The following is an 18,134-nucleotide window of genomic DNA, read 5'->3' as shown; positions in this document are numbered from 1 at the left end:
GTGAAAAGCAAAACAAAACAAAAACAAAATCCAAAGGCATAAAATAACACCCTCTTACTCTGAACAATGAACGATGTACATTCATGGGGCATTCTGCTCAAATACATATAAAACTTGCGAAATTATAAATTTCTGTAATCATCAGTGATATTCTGTTTGTCAACAATTCTAACCCAGTGTGCCTGCATTTAGAAATTGAAATGAAGTATCACTTTGCTCTGGGATTTCTAATAAAACTGAGTTTCTTTTTCGAGAGGAAACCACTGGATAAAAACAGACCCTCCACTAAGAGCATTTGCTTTTTGATTTTGAAGGGAATCCTGGAAAGTGCACTTGTTGGGCTCACATTTAACTTTACTTGCAAGATTTTTATTGAGTAAAAGATTGCATGAAAATAAAATCCGTTCCAGTAAAAGCAGTGGGATTTTAGGGAATAATACTCATTACCATTGTTGCTTTTGAATTAAACAAGTCAGAAGACCTGTATGTCTTTTCAGCATACCAACTTTGTAGGCGGTAATTAAGGTTTTGTTTTGCAGACTGGCAAATTTAATAACATGTGAAGAATAAAATTCTGAAACTAGTCAATAGGGGTTTTACTTTTGAGTTATTTTTATAGTTATGGTAGTGGGTTTTTACTGATTCACCCATGGTCTTTGGCCTATTTAGCCTTCCATGTGGCCTCTGGCTAAGATTTGGGGTAAAGACTATGGCCATGGAACAGAGCAAAGGGAATTCACTCTTGCCGTGATTGAACCCGTGACCTTGGTTGGCTTTATTGGCATAGGGTGCCTTAAGCAGTCATAGTCTCCATCTAGGCCATTCTCAAAGAGACGTTTTGAGTTTTATGTATCAAAAACCTCAGGTATCTTTAAAGAACATTATTAAGGATTATAATTACCATCAGAAATAATGCCAATGTACTTGACTACTGATAAATCTTACTTAACTACATGATATTTGATATTACTCTCTCCTTTGAAAAACAGGGATGGTTGCATCTTGTGACTCTACTCACTGTGTGCTTACCACTTCCATCTGGAAAGTACACTGGCAGCAGGTTTTTAGAATGTCTCCCTTTGAAAATCTGTATGGTGTTATAATAGTAATGATCACTGCTAGATTCTCTTTGGAATTCTTTCATGCAGTGATACTTTCACTTAGTAAAGTATTTTTTTTTTAAATTATAGATGTGGGTATAAAATTTTTGTTCCTTGGTTCTGGCTGAAAAGTAAATTTCTTTGAACAATTTAAATAAAATCCTTCTAGCTATTTTTGAGTTAGATATTGGTTGAGGGATTTAGAATATGAATGCATTGTTTTCTGCCTTGAAAAGAAACTTAATTTTTTTTTTGTTTTGTTTGGTTTTTATTGGCACAGATAATCCCCAACTGGATGAACTTAAATGCTAAAAATTTCCATGACTTTAGCTAGTTTTCATGTGGGAGGAATCTCTAACTTGATTTAGGAAAAAAACAAAATTTAGAAATTCACAGAACTTGACAGAAATAAAATCTGTTTTAATTTAAATGTATAGTATAGGTTCTGAACAATAAAATCCTGCTGTATTATGCATATATATTCCTTTTCAAGGTATATATTATTCTACTGATGTTTGATGGTTTTAGAGCTGTGATTTAGATTTCCAAAAGAGAATTTTGGAAATAGACACTAGAGATCCATCTTTTAAAAAAAATTCCAATTAATAAGGTTGTTGTTATAGTGTTTTATACATACTAAGTACATAATAACATTTTATCTTTCTTTAAAATATTACAAATGTCCTTAAATATATTTATAATTTTTAATATACATAAATACAAACAACTAGTAACTTTAATTTATAGCTCATGTGATCTAATTTAGGTTAAAATATCATTATGTTTTGAAGCTTAAAATACTTTTTTGCTGAGTTTTATTTTGTACCTACATGAAGAATTTAATTATAAAAATACAGTTAAATGAGCAATGAAGCCATGAAAAGACATAGCAGAACCTTAAAGGAATATTACTGAGTAAAAGAAGACAGTCTGAAAAGACCACATCCTGTATTATTCTGACTGTATGACATTCTGGAAAAAGAAAAACTATGCAGACAGGACAAAGATGATTGGTTGCCAGGAGCTGGGGTAGGGAGGGGAAGGATGAATAGGTGGAGCACAGAGGATTTTCAGTGCAGCGAAACTGCTCTGTATGATACTATCGTGATGGATACATGTCATATATTTGTCCAAATCCATAGAATGTATAACACCAAGAGTGAACCCTAATGTAAGCCATAGACTTTGGGTGACTACCATGTGTCCATGTAGGTTCATCATTTGTAATTTGTACCACTCTGGTATGAGATGTGGATAATGGGAGAGGTTGTGCATGTGTGGGGGTGGGGCGTATATGGGAAACCTTTGTACCTTCTTCTCAAGTTTGCTGTGGCTCTAAAACTGCTCAAAAAGTCTTTAAAATAAATATACGTAGTAAGAGCTGCTATTTTTGTAATTATCACATGGCTTCTTCCTTCTTCATTGTTACTTGAAAAAAAAAAGTCTGACTTGACAGTTTATGCCTTTAAGTATAATGTTACTGACCTGTTGTTCGACACGAGCACAGACTTGCTTTTCTCTGATCTGGTTGGTTTACCAGTGAATCATCTACATGTGCTTGCCTTTGAGACCAAAGGTATGCAGTTGCAGCTCTGCTGAGTAATTAGGATGAGATGGGGTAGTTTTATGTTCATCGTTTTTTATGTTTTTTGTTTTTTGTTTTTTTTAATTTCAGTTGCTTGTATGGGGGTTAAGTTGTGACCTTTATTTCATTTCAACTCCATCATTCCTACCCAAGCTTGCTGGTCTGTGTAAAGTAGACAAAGGCCCTTTAATTCTCTATTTGTTCCACATGTTCAAGTGTGTTATTTTTCAGAGCCTCTCGATAAACATGCCTGTTGTCAAAGTCGTGGGAGTTTTTATGGTCAGATGAGATGTCTACAAATATTTCCTTTTTCTCCTTTCCCCTCCTCTCTAAAAGGAAAGGCTGCATTTAAAATAACATATATAACGGAGAATGCAGAATTATCTACCTCTAAAGAACTGCGGTAGTGCAATACTCAATGTTAGTCTTTTTGATGGAAATAGGCACACTTAAGGAAAGAAGAAAAACTGTTGCTAAAGATTTAAATGTGCCTCAGGGACCCTCTATTAAGGCTCAGTGTTGTTGCTGTGATCTTAAATGTGTGAGAGACAGTCTGAATCCTAGAGCAGGGCACATGATAGCTTTATAGCTAAACTGCTTTTATGAAAAAAATAAGCTTTAAAGGGCAGAATAACAGTAATAGAAATTCATTGGCATGTGATGTTTTTTTCTCTTTTTATAACTGCTTTTACTGGGTCAGTTTTAATATAATTCTAAGTTGATTGATCTAAGTCAAATGGAAAAGAAATCCATTGCGGGCTTATACATTTTAAAAAGGTAGTAAATGACTTAAAGTTTATTATTAAGGTTTAAAGAAATGGCTTCTAATTTCGATTCAGTTAGCTTTTTGAAATGTTTTTCATTGAGTGTTATTTGGGTTTTCAGAAGTTTAAAGTGCATTATATATATAGATATACATGTATATTTATTTACTGGGTCTTAAGAATTAGATTTTTTTTTTTTTTTTTGGTCTTTCATTTTAAACTAGATAATGTAGAAAAGAGGTTCAATCTTCCGGGCTAGAATATTGCTTGTGTGTTTACTTGCTTACTGACTCATGGTATAGAGAAAGTGGAAATAATGCTCAAACTTAATGACGTTTCTAGACCATATGGTGGAAATGCAGTGATTTGCTTTGGGTCGCTCCTCAATACTTCACTTTTCCTCTACTGAAAACAATGGAATTTAGTTCTTACTGACTAAATTTTCAAAGACTTACATATCCGTAGAGTAAAAAAGAGAAATAAAAAAGGAGAGTATTAAATAACAGTTTAGGCACCAAGTAGAGGGACAATAGGAAAATATATTATTTTGGAAAAGTGTTATTATAAATAACTGGTCAGATGTCAAAGGTGGAAAGTGAAGAGAAAAGGAAATTTTATTGCAAATTCCTAGGGATCCAAGAGAATTAGAGGTTCTCTTATTTAACTAGCTCATATATGGAAATTTGGATTTAAAAGAAAATAGACAGTTGACTATCAGAAGAATTATGTTTTTATAGGCTATAATTCCATGCACTAGAAATAGAAAACACTATTTAATTGTTAAAAATTCAGCTTATTGATTTTATTTCTTTAGCACCATGTAAAATAATTAATATTTATGCTAGTGATATGAAATGAAGATTGAATACTTATAAGTGTGAGAATGAAAGTAATTATTTCCCACACTGCTTTTTAAGAGGAATGGGTCCTGGTAACTGATAGGTGCTTTCCTTATGGGGTGGGGGATCTGGGGGTGTTGGGCATTGTTATGAGTATAAGTATTCAAAATTGAGAACTGGAATAGTGGCAAGTTGCTCTGCATAACTTGGAGGGGGAAATTTAGAAGTGTATGGGGAAGATCCAGAAGCTACCAAAAAATAAATAAATAAATAAAATAATGAGGCTGGACAAGAAGTAGGGGAGCAGAGAACAGGGAGAAATTCCAGGTTGGAGTTGCCCAGGAGAATTTATAGAACACTCAGTGTTTGATGAAGATTTGAAGAGTGTGCTCCATCCCCCTATATAGTCTTATGAAAATTCTAGATCACTCATTAATGTTTTTGGTGTAAGCAGGTTACTTGGGGTGAATGCCGAGAAGTTCAGCATTCTCTTTACTAGAGTGTAAGTGCAGTTACATTCTATGACAATTACAATGACTGCAACTACAATTTGCAATTAGTACAATTCATAGAGACGACATAGTGAGTACGTAGGTGAGTGCTGGCCTGTGAGTTAATTTACTAGGAATCTGGGTTACGTTCGACTATAAGGCTTGGTGGGGGAAGAATTTGTAGGCCAAAAAGCGCCAATAGTGTTATAGTTGGTCTGGTTTTGAGCTAAAATTCATGGGTGAGACTTTAAGGAAACTTGCATAGCCTCAAAATATCTACCAAAATATTTGTTAATTACTTTAGTGGTTTTAACATATTTCCACACATTCTTTGATAGTCTCTCTCTGGGAGGTGGAGCTTAATTCTTTTACCTTTGAGTATGTGATGGAACTAGTGACTCTCTTCTAACAAATAAAGTATGAAAAGGAAAGAATGCTAACTTTATGACAAAAGGGAAATTTGGCAGAGACCGCCTTACCTTAAGCAATCAAGGTTAACATCACCAGTCCTGAGTCATGTTTATATCGTATACCCTACAATGTGATGCAATGAGAAGGGTACCTACCTCTGTTGTATTCCACGCCCCCTTCCAAATGTATGAGCCGTGTCTACTAATCATGAAATGACTTCAGACAAACCCAGATTGAGGGACATTCTACAGACTACCTGACCTGAAGTTACCTGAAGTATCTCTTTAAAAATGTTGAGATCATAAAAACAAGGGAAGGGTTAGAAACTTCCACAGATTGGATGATACTGAAGAGCCAAGCTGCTCCACAGTGTCCTGAAGTGGATTTTGGTACAAAACAAGAACATTTGATGGTTGAATAAAGTCTGTAGCTTAATGGTTTTGTAACAGTGTCAATGTCTTAGTTTTGATCAATGTACCATGGTTATGAAAGATGTTAATTTTAGGGAGTGCTGGGTGAAGGTTTATGGTAACTCTGAGCTATCTTTATAGCTGTTCTGTAAACGTAAATTATTTCAAAAATATAAAAACTGAAACCCATTCAGGAGATTTTTTTTTCTAAAGAAAAAACAAACTATGACTTGTGAAAACAGGAAAAGATTATTAATTCTTTGACTTAAGCCCCAAAATAAATGTACATTTTTCAGTTTCACTATACTATGATAATTGTTTTTCCAGAAAGAAAGACAACTTGAGAAAATTGCTTGAGAAAATATGACAATTAATAAAGATGGAAGAAATCTTGAAATCTTACATGTATTTGATGAACAGAGTGGCCAATCATAAAGTGAAGTTGTTATTCAGAGATTATAAAGGGATATTTATTCCTCTACTCAGTAACACGTTTACCACCTAAAATGTTCCAAGTACTATGTTAGAAATAAAATGTGATCATGATAGATGAGGGTTCTGGCCTTCTTGAAACTTATACCTTAGTGATACCAAAACTTTTGTATTACTCTATGGAAATGTAAGTGTCTGGATAAACAAGGATTATCTTGAATGTCTATCTAAGTAAGTATACTTAAGCATGTAAATGAATGAATGAAACATTTTTAATGTGTTTAACCGATATAAAGTATGCAGACACTTGGGAAAAGTTAATATAACTTTATTTTTTCGAAAAAAAGTGTTATAGGATTTAAAAAATGTGAGTTTTGGAAATAATGAGAAAGGGGCAGAAGTGGATTAATTCCAGTTAGTAAAATGGAAAAATTTCTTCACTGGAGAATTTCTTGGGTTTAAATTCTTGAGTAAGTTAAACTCTTAGAGGTGCAGTGTGACGTTAAGTCAAGTTATAAAAGCTTAGCAGGTGACTCCTGTTTCTCTAAGCTCAGTAAGCACAGGACAGAGGTCAAAAGAGTCTGGGGCATGAAAAGAAGCACAAAATCCCATGGGAAGGACCTTAGCAACTGCTGGTTAAAAGTTGCAGAGTCCTCCCAGTTAGATTTTGAACTCACCAATGGCAGAGAATGGTGCTTATGTTTGAGATAAACCCTTCTTATTTGTTTATGGCCTCAGTTGACCTCACGTGGCTTAGGCAAGCCTTCACTCATTTGGAGTGGCTTCTGCTTAGGAGCTTAAATCTGGACGTGAGGCTTACTATTTACAGGTTGATGAAATTTATACAATGCCTGATGAAATCTTCCTCAGAATCTATGGTAAAGCCCAGGCTGGTTTTTAATTCAATGAAAAAATATTGAATAGATAACAAATTAAGTTTAACTCATAAAAATAAATGGGGCTAGGTTGGAATGATAATGTTGTGGAATAAAATCATTCAAAATTTTATAAAGTGTTTAAAAATGTAGCACAATTTATATATCTTTTCTTCATATTTCTTTCTCTTTTACACACTCAGTCGCTTTGGGTGGGGAAAGACTGAGGAGACACGGAAAGACTAAAGGTGTCAGCAGTAATTTTCAAGTTTCTAGCATAATTTTGTTCAGGAGAAAACTTATAAACACATCCAACCAGTCAAAATTGAATAGACTATGCATATAGAATTAAATATTATTACAAATTCCACTTATCCTAAATTAAAGAATATCAAACATCAAAATCACTTGATAACTACCTGAAAGTATTATGATTTAAATACCTTATCGATGTTAACAATTCAATAATCATAATAGTTGGCTTTTATTGAACACTTTAATGCTCTACAAATACCAAATTATTGTCTTCATATCCACACCATAAGGTTGATATAATTATTAACACATGGAGAGACAGTGCCACTCAATAGTTAAGAGGCAGACAGCCTGAGATTTTGTCCTGTCTCTGTTGCTAGCTAGATGAATGACCTAGTTAGAATAGGCAAGTTATTTAACTACTTTTACCCCAATTTCCCCCTTAATAAAATGGGCTTAATAATAACTTATGGAATTATAAAGATTAAGTGCAAATATTCAACATATGTAGTGCATTTATGTAATTATATGTAAGAAGAAGCAGAATGCCTGGACATGGTAACCACTATATAAGTGTTATTATATTATTGTACTCAAAACAAAATTATTTTTCATTCTAATGATGTCTCTCTCCTCAGTTGCCTTTTCTTAGTGAGAATAGGAGCTGTGAAAGAGGAAGCTGAGATCTCATGGATAGGGGCCATGGTTATTTTACCCACGGATTGGTAGCCCCCCTAGCACAGTCCCTGGCATACTGTAAATACATTTAGGAGTTATTTGTTCAACATGTAAGTTAATGAAATTGAATATGATTGATTAAATTTACATCAAAACAGTTTTTCACATATTTTGCTGTTTGCCTAAAAATCATTTTTCTCCTGGACGCCATAGAACCTGTTGGAAAAGATTTCTGGCAGTTTGGCTTTTCTCAATCTGGATGGCCTCTACACATACATTTTCTAAGTCTAAATGCTAAAATTGTCAAAAAAATTTTTTGAACAAATAGAATGCCTTTTAGACGTCATGAAAGATTGTTCCAAGTACGAATTTTTTCTTAAGTTTAATTTTAATATAGAAACAAATGCAAACGGATACTTATGTGGTTAACTTTTGAAATTTGTATTTTTAAAAAATTTTTTTCCATTTTATTAATGAGAGAGAAATGCAGAAGAGAATGTTTTTTCCCTCTCTATGTGAAGTATGGTTTGAAAAACATGTTTCTACCTCGATGAGGTTTTTTTCAGGATTTGGAAAACTAGTGAGTATTATGTCTAAATAGTTGAACAGATAATATAACCGTTAAATATTATTATTTCAGCAGGCAGTAAGCTTTGCTTGTTTCTAAAAAAACTGGTAGCTATCTCTACTCTTAATTTTGTAATAAAATGCCCAAAGATGAGAAAAAGTGAAACTAAGTGGAAATTGATGAGGGAGATCAGGAAATTGCTTATATTTTATCCCCACTGAAATGTTCTTAGAACTTCAGTGAATGAGCAGGTTGTAATTCCTTTATATGTTTTGTACAGCTCATATTCACCTTCCTCAGTCTTTTCTTAATAAATCCTAGTAGTGTCTTCAGCTTTATATGTATTTTGGAATAATACATATTTTCCCACCTCTTTCATTCTAGGCATTGAAGAAACAAGAAGCTAAAGCAGATGAAAATGATGGAGAAATGAAAAATAAGCTAAGACAAACTGAAACTGAGAAGAGCCAAGTAAGATTTTGAAAGTTATCTTCTGAAAGAGTAATGCTGTTTGGGGCCGGTGATATTTGTTGAGTGCCTGGAAAGTGTCTCTGAGATCGATTGTTAGAACACGGTAATGCCTTTATGTATTGATGTGCATTTCCTTGATTTGAAGGCTCTGCCACTCTCTGCTACTTGCTCTTAGGAACATATATAGGTCATTTGCTACCTTGTCATCTGGCCACTCTCCTTTGTAGACGCGAGTTAAAATTTATGATTCCTTGCTGGGGAACATTCAAAGAGCTTGACTTTGCTGCAGGGTTTGGAAGACCTGTTGTTTAAAGGCTGGGTATTTTGGATAGGTTAGTTTTCATTATAGAAGATAGTCATACCAAACAGCCTAGAGGAAAAATCCTCTGTTTTTATTAAATATTAAGAACTTTTTGCATATATTCATGTCTGTGACTCTAATGGAGCCTAGCACGTTAGAGTTAGAAAGAAATTCAGAGGCCAAATATTCCTTAGTTTGCAAATGAGTAGATTTGAAGACGAGCACAAGGTAATGAATGCTAAAGTGAAAATTTGCCCGATGTAATGTTCTTTACTTCATTATTGCTTTTTCTATCCAAAATTGCCCCTTTATTTTATTTCTCCAACCAGTGTCAAATTAAACGATACATTCATGCTGCCTTTACTGTATGTCATGTCATCAGGTTTTCCCTTTGGGACTTAAGATGCTGATACAACCCAGGGATTGTGACCAATAGGAGCCTTGATAGATTTTGAAACTATTTTGACTGAAGTGTGATTCCTTCCCTCTTTCTTTCTCTATAGAAAACAACAGAGCAAATCAGAAAATATTTTGTGTAGATTCTGTGATTTCACATATGCTTCACTTTTTAAAAAAATGTGACATTTATTTTACGAGCCACTTGTATAATTAAAAAAACTTTTATAAATGGATTAAAATTTACTTTGAAATAACTATAGATTCATAGGGTATTAAAACACAAAAGGTACAGAGAGATCACATGTGCCCTTCACTCAGTTTCCCTCAATGGTGACATTTTGTGTAATTGTCATTCATTATTAAAATCAGGAAATTGACATTGGTATAATCTACGGAGTTTATGCAGATTTCACCAGCTGTATGTGCACTCATTTGTGTGTTGAGTGTGTGTGTGTGTGTGTGTGTGTGTGTGTGTGTGTTTGTGTAGTTCTACAGTTTTATCTTATGTACAGATTCATGGTCCTGCCACCACAGTTAAGACACAGACTGTTCCATCACCGCAATGCTCCTTCATGTTATTCCTTGGTAGCCATACCCACCACATGTACAATTTTTAAAAGACTAGTATATGTAGATGGTAGAAGATGAGAAGAGCAAGTGTTTGGTAAAGAAATGTTTGCCCTGCTTTGTAGAGTCTTTCAAATATAGGATGTTATCCCTGGTAATAGCTCTCTTTCTGGTCCAGACCCCCTTTCTAATTTCTTTTACACAGTTCAGGGGAAGGCTGCTTGGTCTTGATTGCTTTCGGCTCAGAGTAATCTTTATGCCAGAAAAGCATATTTAGGGGTGACATATTTTTCTCCCCTTCACATCTGATTATATTTTTCAACTTGAAGTAACCTAGGCACATGCTGAATTTGTAGGATATTTAGTCACCTAACTGGCATAGTTTTCATGGGTATTTATTTAAAGCAGTATTATTCAGGAAAATTTTAAATGTCTTATTCCGAACTTAGATATTTTAAAATTTTAAGAGTGTTATGGATATTGGAAATAGTAGGAATATAAGAATATTAAGAATATATGAAATTGCCCATTGGATGAAATATACTTTGAGTCATTGAGTCTCTGAAATTGTTATTCTAATTCATTTCATATGATACTGCATGTACTAATTTAAAGAAAAAATTGCTTTAGGATGCAGATTAAAATGATTTAGAACTGGAGGGAATCGCAGAAGTTGTCTAATATAAAATCCTTATTTTAGAGTTAACAGAAAGCCGGCCTAAGGAAAAGAGATTTAAATAACTGACTAGAACTCAGACCTCTTGAAGTCTGGTCTGGTTCACTTTTTGTTACGCAATTAACATTGTTTTAATAGAAACATTAATATGTGTTTATGGCAAGGTATTTATTTTTCTGCATTATCTTCCAAAAACTTTTCCTCTTAAACTGCGCCCATATAATGTAGTTATCTTCTGCCTCATTGGACATTTTTCTTTATTCTCTGTTGAAACTCTAGCTTGAACAGGAGTTGGAGCTGTCTCGAAGGTTATTAAATCAGTCAGAAGGCAGCAGAGAAACACTTTTGCGTCAGGTGAGTCTTTGCAAGCTATGATAATCTGCTTTTAAATTAAATCAAGATTGAGTCTTCTTCTCTATTTAATGTCTTGTGAAAGGAAAAACCTAGGTCTAGAAAATTTTTATTTTTTGAGGAATATATATCAGCAGACATAAGCAAAAGATGAAATCCTTTCAGGAAGATTCGAAGAAAACTAGTACAAAACGCTGGCCCAGGTTTCCGCTGTGACAGCGTGCCTTGCTGATTGCTGCTCCAATTTAGGACTTATCTCTCTTAGCATAACCAGTGTAAAAGTGAGACTGGATGTGTAAGATAAAATTTTCCCAGGAGCTTACTTTTATTCAAAGAGGCATTGAAGAGTGAAGGAAGTAGTAAAATACATAAAACAGACCTTTGCATGTTCAAGTTACTTTGTTTTGAATGCATCACTGTCTTATATTCACATTTTCAAGATGCTGCCCACCCCTTTTTAGTCAAAGTTAAGGCTTAATTTTAAAGCATAACGTTTTACAGCCTATTAGCTCATGGTGGCAGTTTGATAAGGACTTGTGGGTTTCTAACTAACTGCTTCGCTGCCTATATTTAATATAAAATACGATTGTACATTCCTCTGGTTTGAGGCATGGGTTAGAATAACTCACTATATAATATGCTAGGTAGGCAAAGATGTCAGACATCATAGATGTTTAGGTGGAGTATTACATTTTGACAATTAGTGCTGAAAATACACCATAGCACCTGTTTTACAAAAACTTTTAAAACTGTTCATTGGCTTTGTTCTGCAGCCAGTGATCCACTGGAATTAATGTTGGCCGAGTTCAGACTTTCTTTTCTGGAAATTTATATTTATATTCAATTTCATTCTGATTTTTTGGAACTCTGACTTGTACTTTATAATCTCACCTTTTGAAGTAAGAGATTTCTGTGTTCAGGTTGTCATTATGACTTTAGCTGAGTATTTTTGCTACTGCAAACCTGTTTAATGGTCACTGGGGACATACCTGATATTTGCTAGGCCATTTGCTACTCTCTGGAAATACAAAGATGAATAAAATATTCCCTGACCTCAAGGAGTTTACAGTTTTTTCAACAGCATTTATTGCTTGTTTATTTTGAGAGTACTTTGATATAAAAATATGCTAAACCATGATCACTTCTCTTGAGTTTACCAAAAAAAAAAAAAAAAAAAAACAGACCTGTTCACATGAAAGAAAATAAGTGAAAAATATAAAAACATATAGTACTCAATTGGCAGTGGTTTGGGTTAATAGTAGTATGGGTGGACTGAGATCAAAATAGGGATTAAAATAAAATGTTGTCAAATTCTTTGTCACCATAAACCCAGAACAGGGGAAAAGACATTCTTCGCAGAAGGAATGGGAACAATAAAGAAATAGGGCATGAGACTATTCTGCTGTGCTTGGCATAGCAACAAGATGATTCACTGGACTTCACTTTGTGCTTACTAGTCCAGGAGAAGTAAGCTTTTTTCCCTAGCAAAATAATTTGTGAGTGCAATTATTCTTTTCCTGCTTTTAAAACTCTCAAAAGTTTTTGTCTATATGTATTTAGGTAGAAGAACTCCGTACACAACTTATGAAAGCGGAAGGCGATCGAAAAGGTTTACAACATCAAGTATCTCAGATTTCCAAGCCACAGTCACACCATCAGGATGAACAAGGAAAAGACTGGAGGTTTAGGAGAGGTATAATTCTGATTTGTAAATGTGTAGTTTTTTTTTTTTTTTTGATCTTTTTGGAATTGCATTCCTTAGGTTGTGCTCTTGTCAGCTTATCTTGATGTATTACTAGGTTTTCAAACAAGTTAATAACCATTTAGCATCCGATTTTTTAAAACAGATTTTTATTTTTTAGTTTTGTGTTCATAGCAGTATCGAGCAGAAGGTACAGAGATTTCTCATATACCCCCTGCTCCCACATATGCATAGCCTCCTCCATTTTCAACATCCCGCATCAGAGTGGTATGTTTGTTGTAACTCCTGAACCTATACTGACACATCATTATCATCCAAAGTCCATAGTTTACATTAGGATTCATTCTTGACATTGTGTATTCTATGGGATTGGATGAGCATAATGACATCTATTCACCATTATATTATCATAGAGTAGTTTCACTGCCCGAAATACCCTCTGTGCTTCACCTATACTATTCATTTCTCTCTCCCGTTTAACTCCTGACAATCACTGATCTTTTTACTGTGTCCATAGTTTTGCCATTTTCAGAGTTCTTGTGGTTGGAATCATATGGTATGTAACTTTTTCAGATTGACTTTTTTTACTTATTTGTATGCCTTTAAGTTTCTTCCATTTTCATGACTTGGTAGCTTGCTTGTGGGTGCACTCGCCCACTCTCTCTCCTCCAACATCCCACTTTTTTAAAGCATTATCTGAATGTACTATAGTTGTTTTATTCATTCATCTACTGAAAGACATCTTGGTTGCTTCCCAATTTTGTCAATTATGAGTAGAGTTGCTACAAACTAAACATCTGTGTTCAGATTTTTATGTGGATATAAGTTTTCATCTTCTTTGGGTAAATACCAGAGACTGCAATTGCTGGATTGTATGGTAGGAGTATGTTTGGCTTTACAAGAATCTTCCAAACTATCCTCCAAAGTGTCTGTATCATTTTTTATTCCCACCTGCAATGAGTGAGAGTTCCTGTTATTTCACATCCTTACCAGCATTTGCTATTGTCAGCGTTCTGGATTTTGACCATTCTAATAGGTTTGGAGTGGCATCTTATTTTAATTTGCATTTCCCTGATAACATATGATGTGGAGCTTCTTTTATTTTGCTTATTAGCCATCTGTATATCTTCTTTGGTGAGATATGTATTGAGGTCTTTGGCCCATTTTTTAGTTGGGTTGTTTGTTTTCTTATTGTTGGGTTTTGAGAGTCCTGTGTATATTATGGTTAACAGTTTTTTTTTTTTTTTTTTATCAGATCTATCTTTGCAAATAATTACTCACAATCTGTGGCTTGTCTTTTCATTCTCTTGACACTGTGTTTTGCAGAGCTGAAAATTTAATTTTAATGAAGTCCAGCTTATCACTTATTTCTTTCATAGCTTGTGACTTTGGTGTAGCTAAAAAGTCATTGCCAAACCCAAGGTCACTCAAATTTTTCTCCTATCTTATCTATAAGAATTTTATAATTTTGTGTTTTACATTTAGGTCTGTGGTATGTTTTGAATTAATTTTTGTGCAAGGTGTAAGGTCTGTGTCTAGATTAATTTTTTTGCATATCTGTGTCCAGTTGTTCCAGCACCATTTGTTGAAAAACTATCGTTTTCCATTGTATTGCTTTTGCTCCTTTGTTAACCAACAGTTGACTAGTTTTATGTGGGTCTGTTTCTGGGCTCTCTGTTCTGTTCTATTCTATTCTATTGATCTATTTTATTTTTGCCATTACCACACTGTTTTGATTACTGTAGCTTTACAGTAAGTCTTAAAGCCAAATAGTGTCAGTCCTCCAGCTTTGTTCTTTTCCTTTGATATTGCATTGGCTATTCTGGATCCTTTGCCTTTTCATATAACTTTAGTCAGTTTATCAATTTACAAAATAACTTGCTGGGAATTTGATTGACATTGCATTGAATCTATAGATTAGGTTGGGAAGAGTTGACATTTTGACAATATTGATTTTTCCTATCCATGAATATGGACTATCTCTCCATTTATTTTGTTTGTCTTTGATTTCTCTCATCAGAGTTTGTAATTTTCCTCATAAGTTTTGTTAGATTTATACATAAGTATTTATTTTTTTGGATGCTAGTGTAAATGGTATTGTTTTTAATTTCAAATTTTTCTTGTTCGTTGATGCTATTAGCATCAAATTTTAATGTCTTCTCTATTTTTAAACCCACTTCAATTGTCTGACCTACCTCGTAGGGCTTTCTCTTAGAAAGTGCCAGCAAAGCCTGCAGTGGAATTTTTTCCAGCATCCTATTTCTGTGACTCTATGTGAGAGTGTGTGTGTGTGTGTGTGTGTGTGTGTGTGTGTGTGTGTACTTGTTCTTGAACTCAAATTGGAAATACCCCTAGTTTTTGCTTTCTCTTATGCCAATTTTCAATATATACAAACAATTGAAATTAAGATTCTGTCTTTTTTGTTATCTGGAGATTTGGTGACAAAAATTTATCACATTGAAAAAGTAGTCATGAATCATGTGTCTGGCTTTGTCCTGTGTTGGTTAGGAACACTTTGTGTTTGAGGAACGTCAAAGACCTTTTCAGTCAGCGGAGGTGTTGCTTTAGGTGGTGGAGTCTAATGATTCTTGGAAGTATTTCTTTTTGCAAGTTCAGATTTAACAGATATAATAATAGTGAGATTTTATAATAGTTTCTAAAAGATTAGTCCTGATCGTCTATTCAGCTCCTGCATCACTTCAGTAATGAGATTTTCTACTCCCATGCCTAAATGATTGGGGAGACTCTAGCAAGCGTTTGGTGTGCTATCAAATCCAAGGAAGATAAACATTTCCTCAGATTCTCCATGTGTATCTCCATACATTGCCTAATTAGAATTTCCACGTTGCTAGAAAGTCTTCATTGGATGACAAATTCTGACATACCTATCTTAATGTATTTGCATGCTATTCAGTTCACTAAGTTTCATGTAATATTATGGTTAAAATGTATTTCATATCAAATATTTTAAAATTTATTTTTAAAAGTAAAATCCTAAGGTATTATATTATTCATCAAATTTTCATAAAGATGCACATAAGAACTCTCATTTTGTTTGGCAAAAAGACTCTGTGGTACATTTCTTATAGGTTTTCTTTCCTTATAAAATCTAGTTATTTTTGGTGTAAGTCTGAGGGCCAGAAGAATCTCATTTTTCTTAACTATTCACCCAGTTTGAAAAAAAGTCTAAAAGTTTTTCTTATTAACATGATAATGGACTTATTCACCTTTTTTTAACAATCAAGAGTTTTCATCTTTATAGAATACTTGTATTATTTATTTAAAAAATTGTACATAAGAAATCACACCTATTGTCACACTCTGACTGCTGTTTGTTCCTCCACCCACTACACGATGACCTTTACCTCTCTTCTTCTTTTTTTTAAATTAATTAATTAATTTATGGCGACATTGGTTAACGACATCCAATAAGTTCAACTGTACAATTCAACAATAAGTCATATATGTATTGCATTGTATGCTCACCACCCATAGCCACCTCTCTTCTAAAGTTGACTTTGCTTAGTTTACTGGTGTCCTCAGTGAAATTCAAAGGAATCTTGCCATTATGTATCTTACTTGGCCCTTGCTTATTTCCTCTTCCTTTTTGGAACTGTTCCTACCCTTCCTTGGTTCTTCCGACTTAGTTGTTTTCATTCTTTCCATCTGAATCTTTTCCCTGTTCACAGTTTGTCTTTTAAGTGCTGGTGTTATCTAGAATCTTATTTATGGCTTTTCTCACTTAGCACTTCTCCACAGTGGTTGTCATTTAATCTTATACTGTAGTGATCACACCTATAAATTATGATCACTAAATCTGGCTTCACTCCCCTAAACTTCAGCCCTCCAGATGGAGTTGTTCATTGGACACTCCATGTGCTATTTCGAACCACACGATGCTCAGCCAACAGATTTAAATCTGAATTCATCCTTTCCTCAAAACCTGGTATTTCTTGTCTCATGATGGCATCATCTTTTATCCAGACATCCAAGCCTAAAATGCAAAGAACATCCAAAATTATTCCTTCTCCCCTTTATGTAATTTGTCCTGATATCCTGTGTATTTATAGATCTTGATAGCTCTTGCATTTACCTCAATCCTCTATTTTATTCCCACTACCCCAGTTTAGGCATGCTTCATCTCATCTGTATTACTCTCTTACCTTGTCTTATTCTAGTTCCCCTGTCGTCTATCTTCTGTACTGCTACTATAGGAACTTTTCTAAGATACACACCATTCAAGTTACTCTCTTGGTTAAATCCTCTCATTATAATTTATTGAGTTTTTACTACATATAGGGGCATTATGCTACTTATTTTACGATGTCTCCTTTAGTTCTTACAACTACTGTATGAGAAAGGTACAATTTTTGTCTTAATTTTAATGATTTTTTTTTTAAAAAGGCCTAAGGAACAAAGAGATTGAGTACCTTGCCTAAGGTCACATTTGTGGGGTGAAGCATCCTCAAATCTTTTTCTCCCCAAACTTGAGCTCTTAACTGCTATCCTTTACTAACTCATCACTGTTTGTAGCAAGCATTCATCAAAATGGAGTGTATGAGACAGTTCATTGGGTGTGAGAGGAGAGTGTTTGTAATATTATTTATATTTTATACCTTACGTTTTATGTGTTTTAGTTTTGCTAAATGTCTCATTGTATATATACATATGTGTATGTATCTATATATTTTTATATATATCCATACTGTTATGTATCTATATTATGAAACATACCTGAATATTATGTCTCCACACTAAATATATATACATTTCATAAGATATACATGTATCTGTATGTATTTATACCTGTACTCATATATATTCATATCTCCATATTTTGTATATTTATACTAACATTATTTTATATATATATATACACTAATGTTATATATTATGAAATATGTTATATACACACATATACCTATATACTTATAAAATAAAACATTTATAAAACGAATGAATACATATAATGAATGAAGACATTTATACTTAAATATGCATATTTTAGGTTGCAGACTGAGCAGGGATTGGCAAAGTGTGGCCCATGGGCCAAATCCAGACTTTCATAAATAAATTATATTGGAATATAGCTACTTCCATTCATTTATGCACTGTCTAGTTTTCTTTTTTAATACAATGGCAGAGTTGTATCTGATTCTTTACAGAAAATGTTTGCTAATTCCTTGTGTGTGGGGTAATTTCTAAGCTCCATAGCAATGCATAAACTGACTCCCCTTTTACCTCCTTCGTATGTGTCAG

At 33.8% G+C, this 18,134-nt stretch overlaps 1 protein-coding gene across 11 annotated transcripts in view; it reads left to right on the top strand.

Annotated features, from left to right (window-relative positions):
• Positions 1-18,134, top strand: part of CEP128 (centrosomal protein 128) — a 357,353-nt gene that overhangs the window by 68,656 nt on the left and 270,563 nt on the right. For all 11 annotated transcript variants that reach the window (XM_023528829.1, XM_023528828.1, XM_023528831.1 and 8 more), the window contains 3 exons: positions 8,793-8,879; positions 11,102-11,176; positions 12,734-12,866. In XM_023528829.1, coding sequence (XP_023384597.1) covers positions 8,793-8,879; positions 11,102-11,176; positions 12,734-12,866 — 295 coding nt within the window. The remainder of the gene's footprint in view (positions 1-8,792; positions 8,880-11,101; positions 11,177-12,733; positions 12,867-18,134) is intronic.

Source organism: Pteropus vampyrus, unplaced genomic scaffold (genome assembly GCF_000151845.1).
Source record: "Pteropus vampyrus isolate Shadow unplaced genomic scaffold, Pvam_2.0 Scaffold32, whole genome shotgun sequence".
Classification (NCBI taxonomy): Eukaryota; Metazoa; Chordata; class Mammalia; order Chiroptera; family Pteropodidae; genus Pteropus; species Pteropus vampyrus.
Note: the sequence above shows the minus strand (reverse complement) of the source record. Positions and strands in the feature narration are given on the sequence as shown.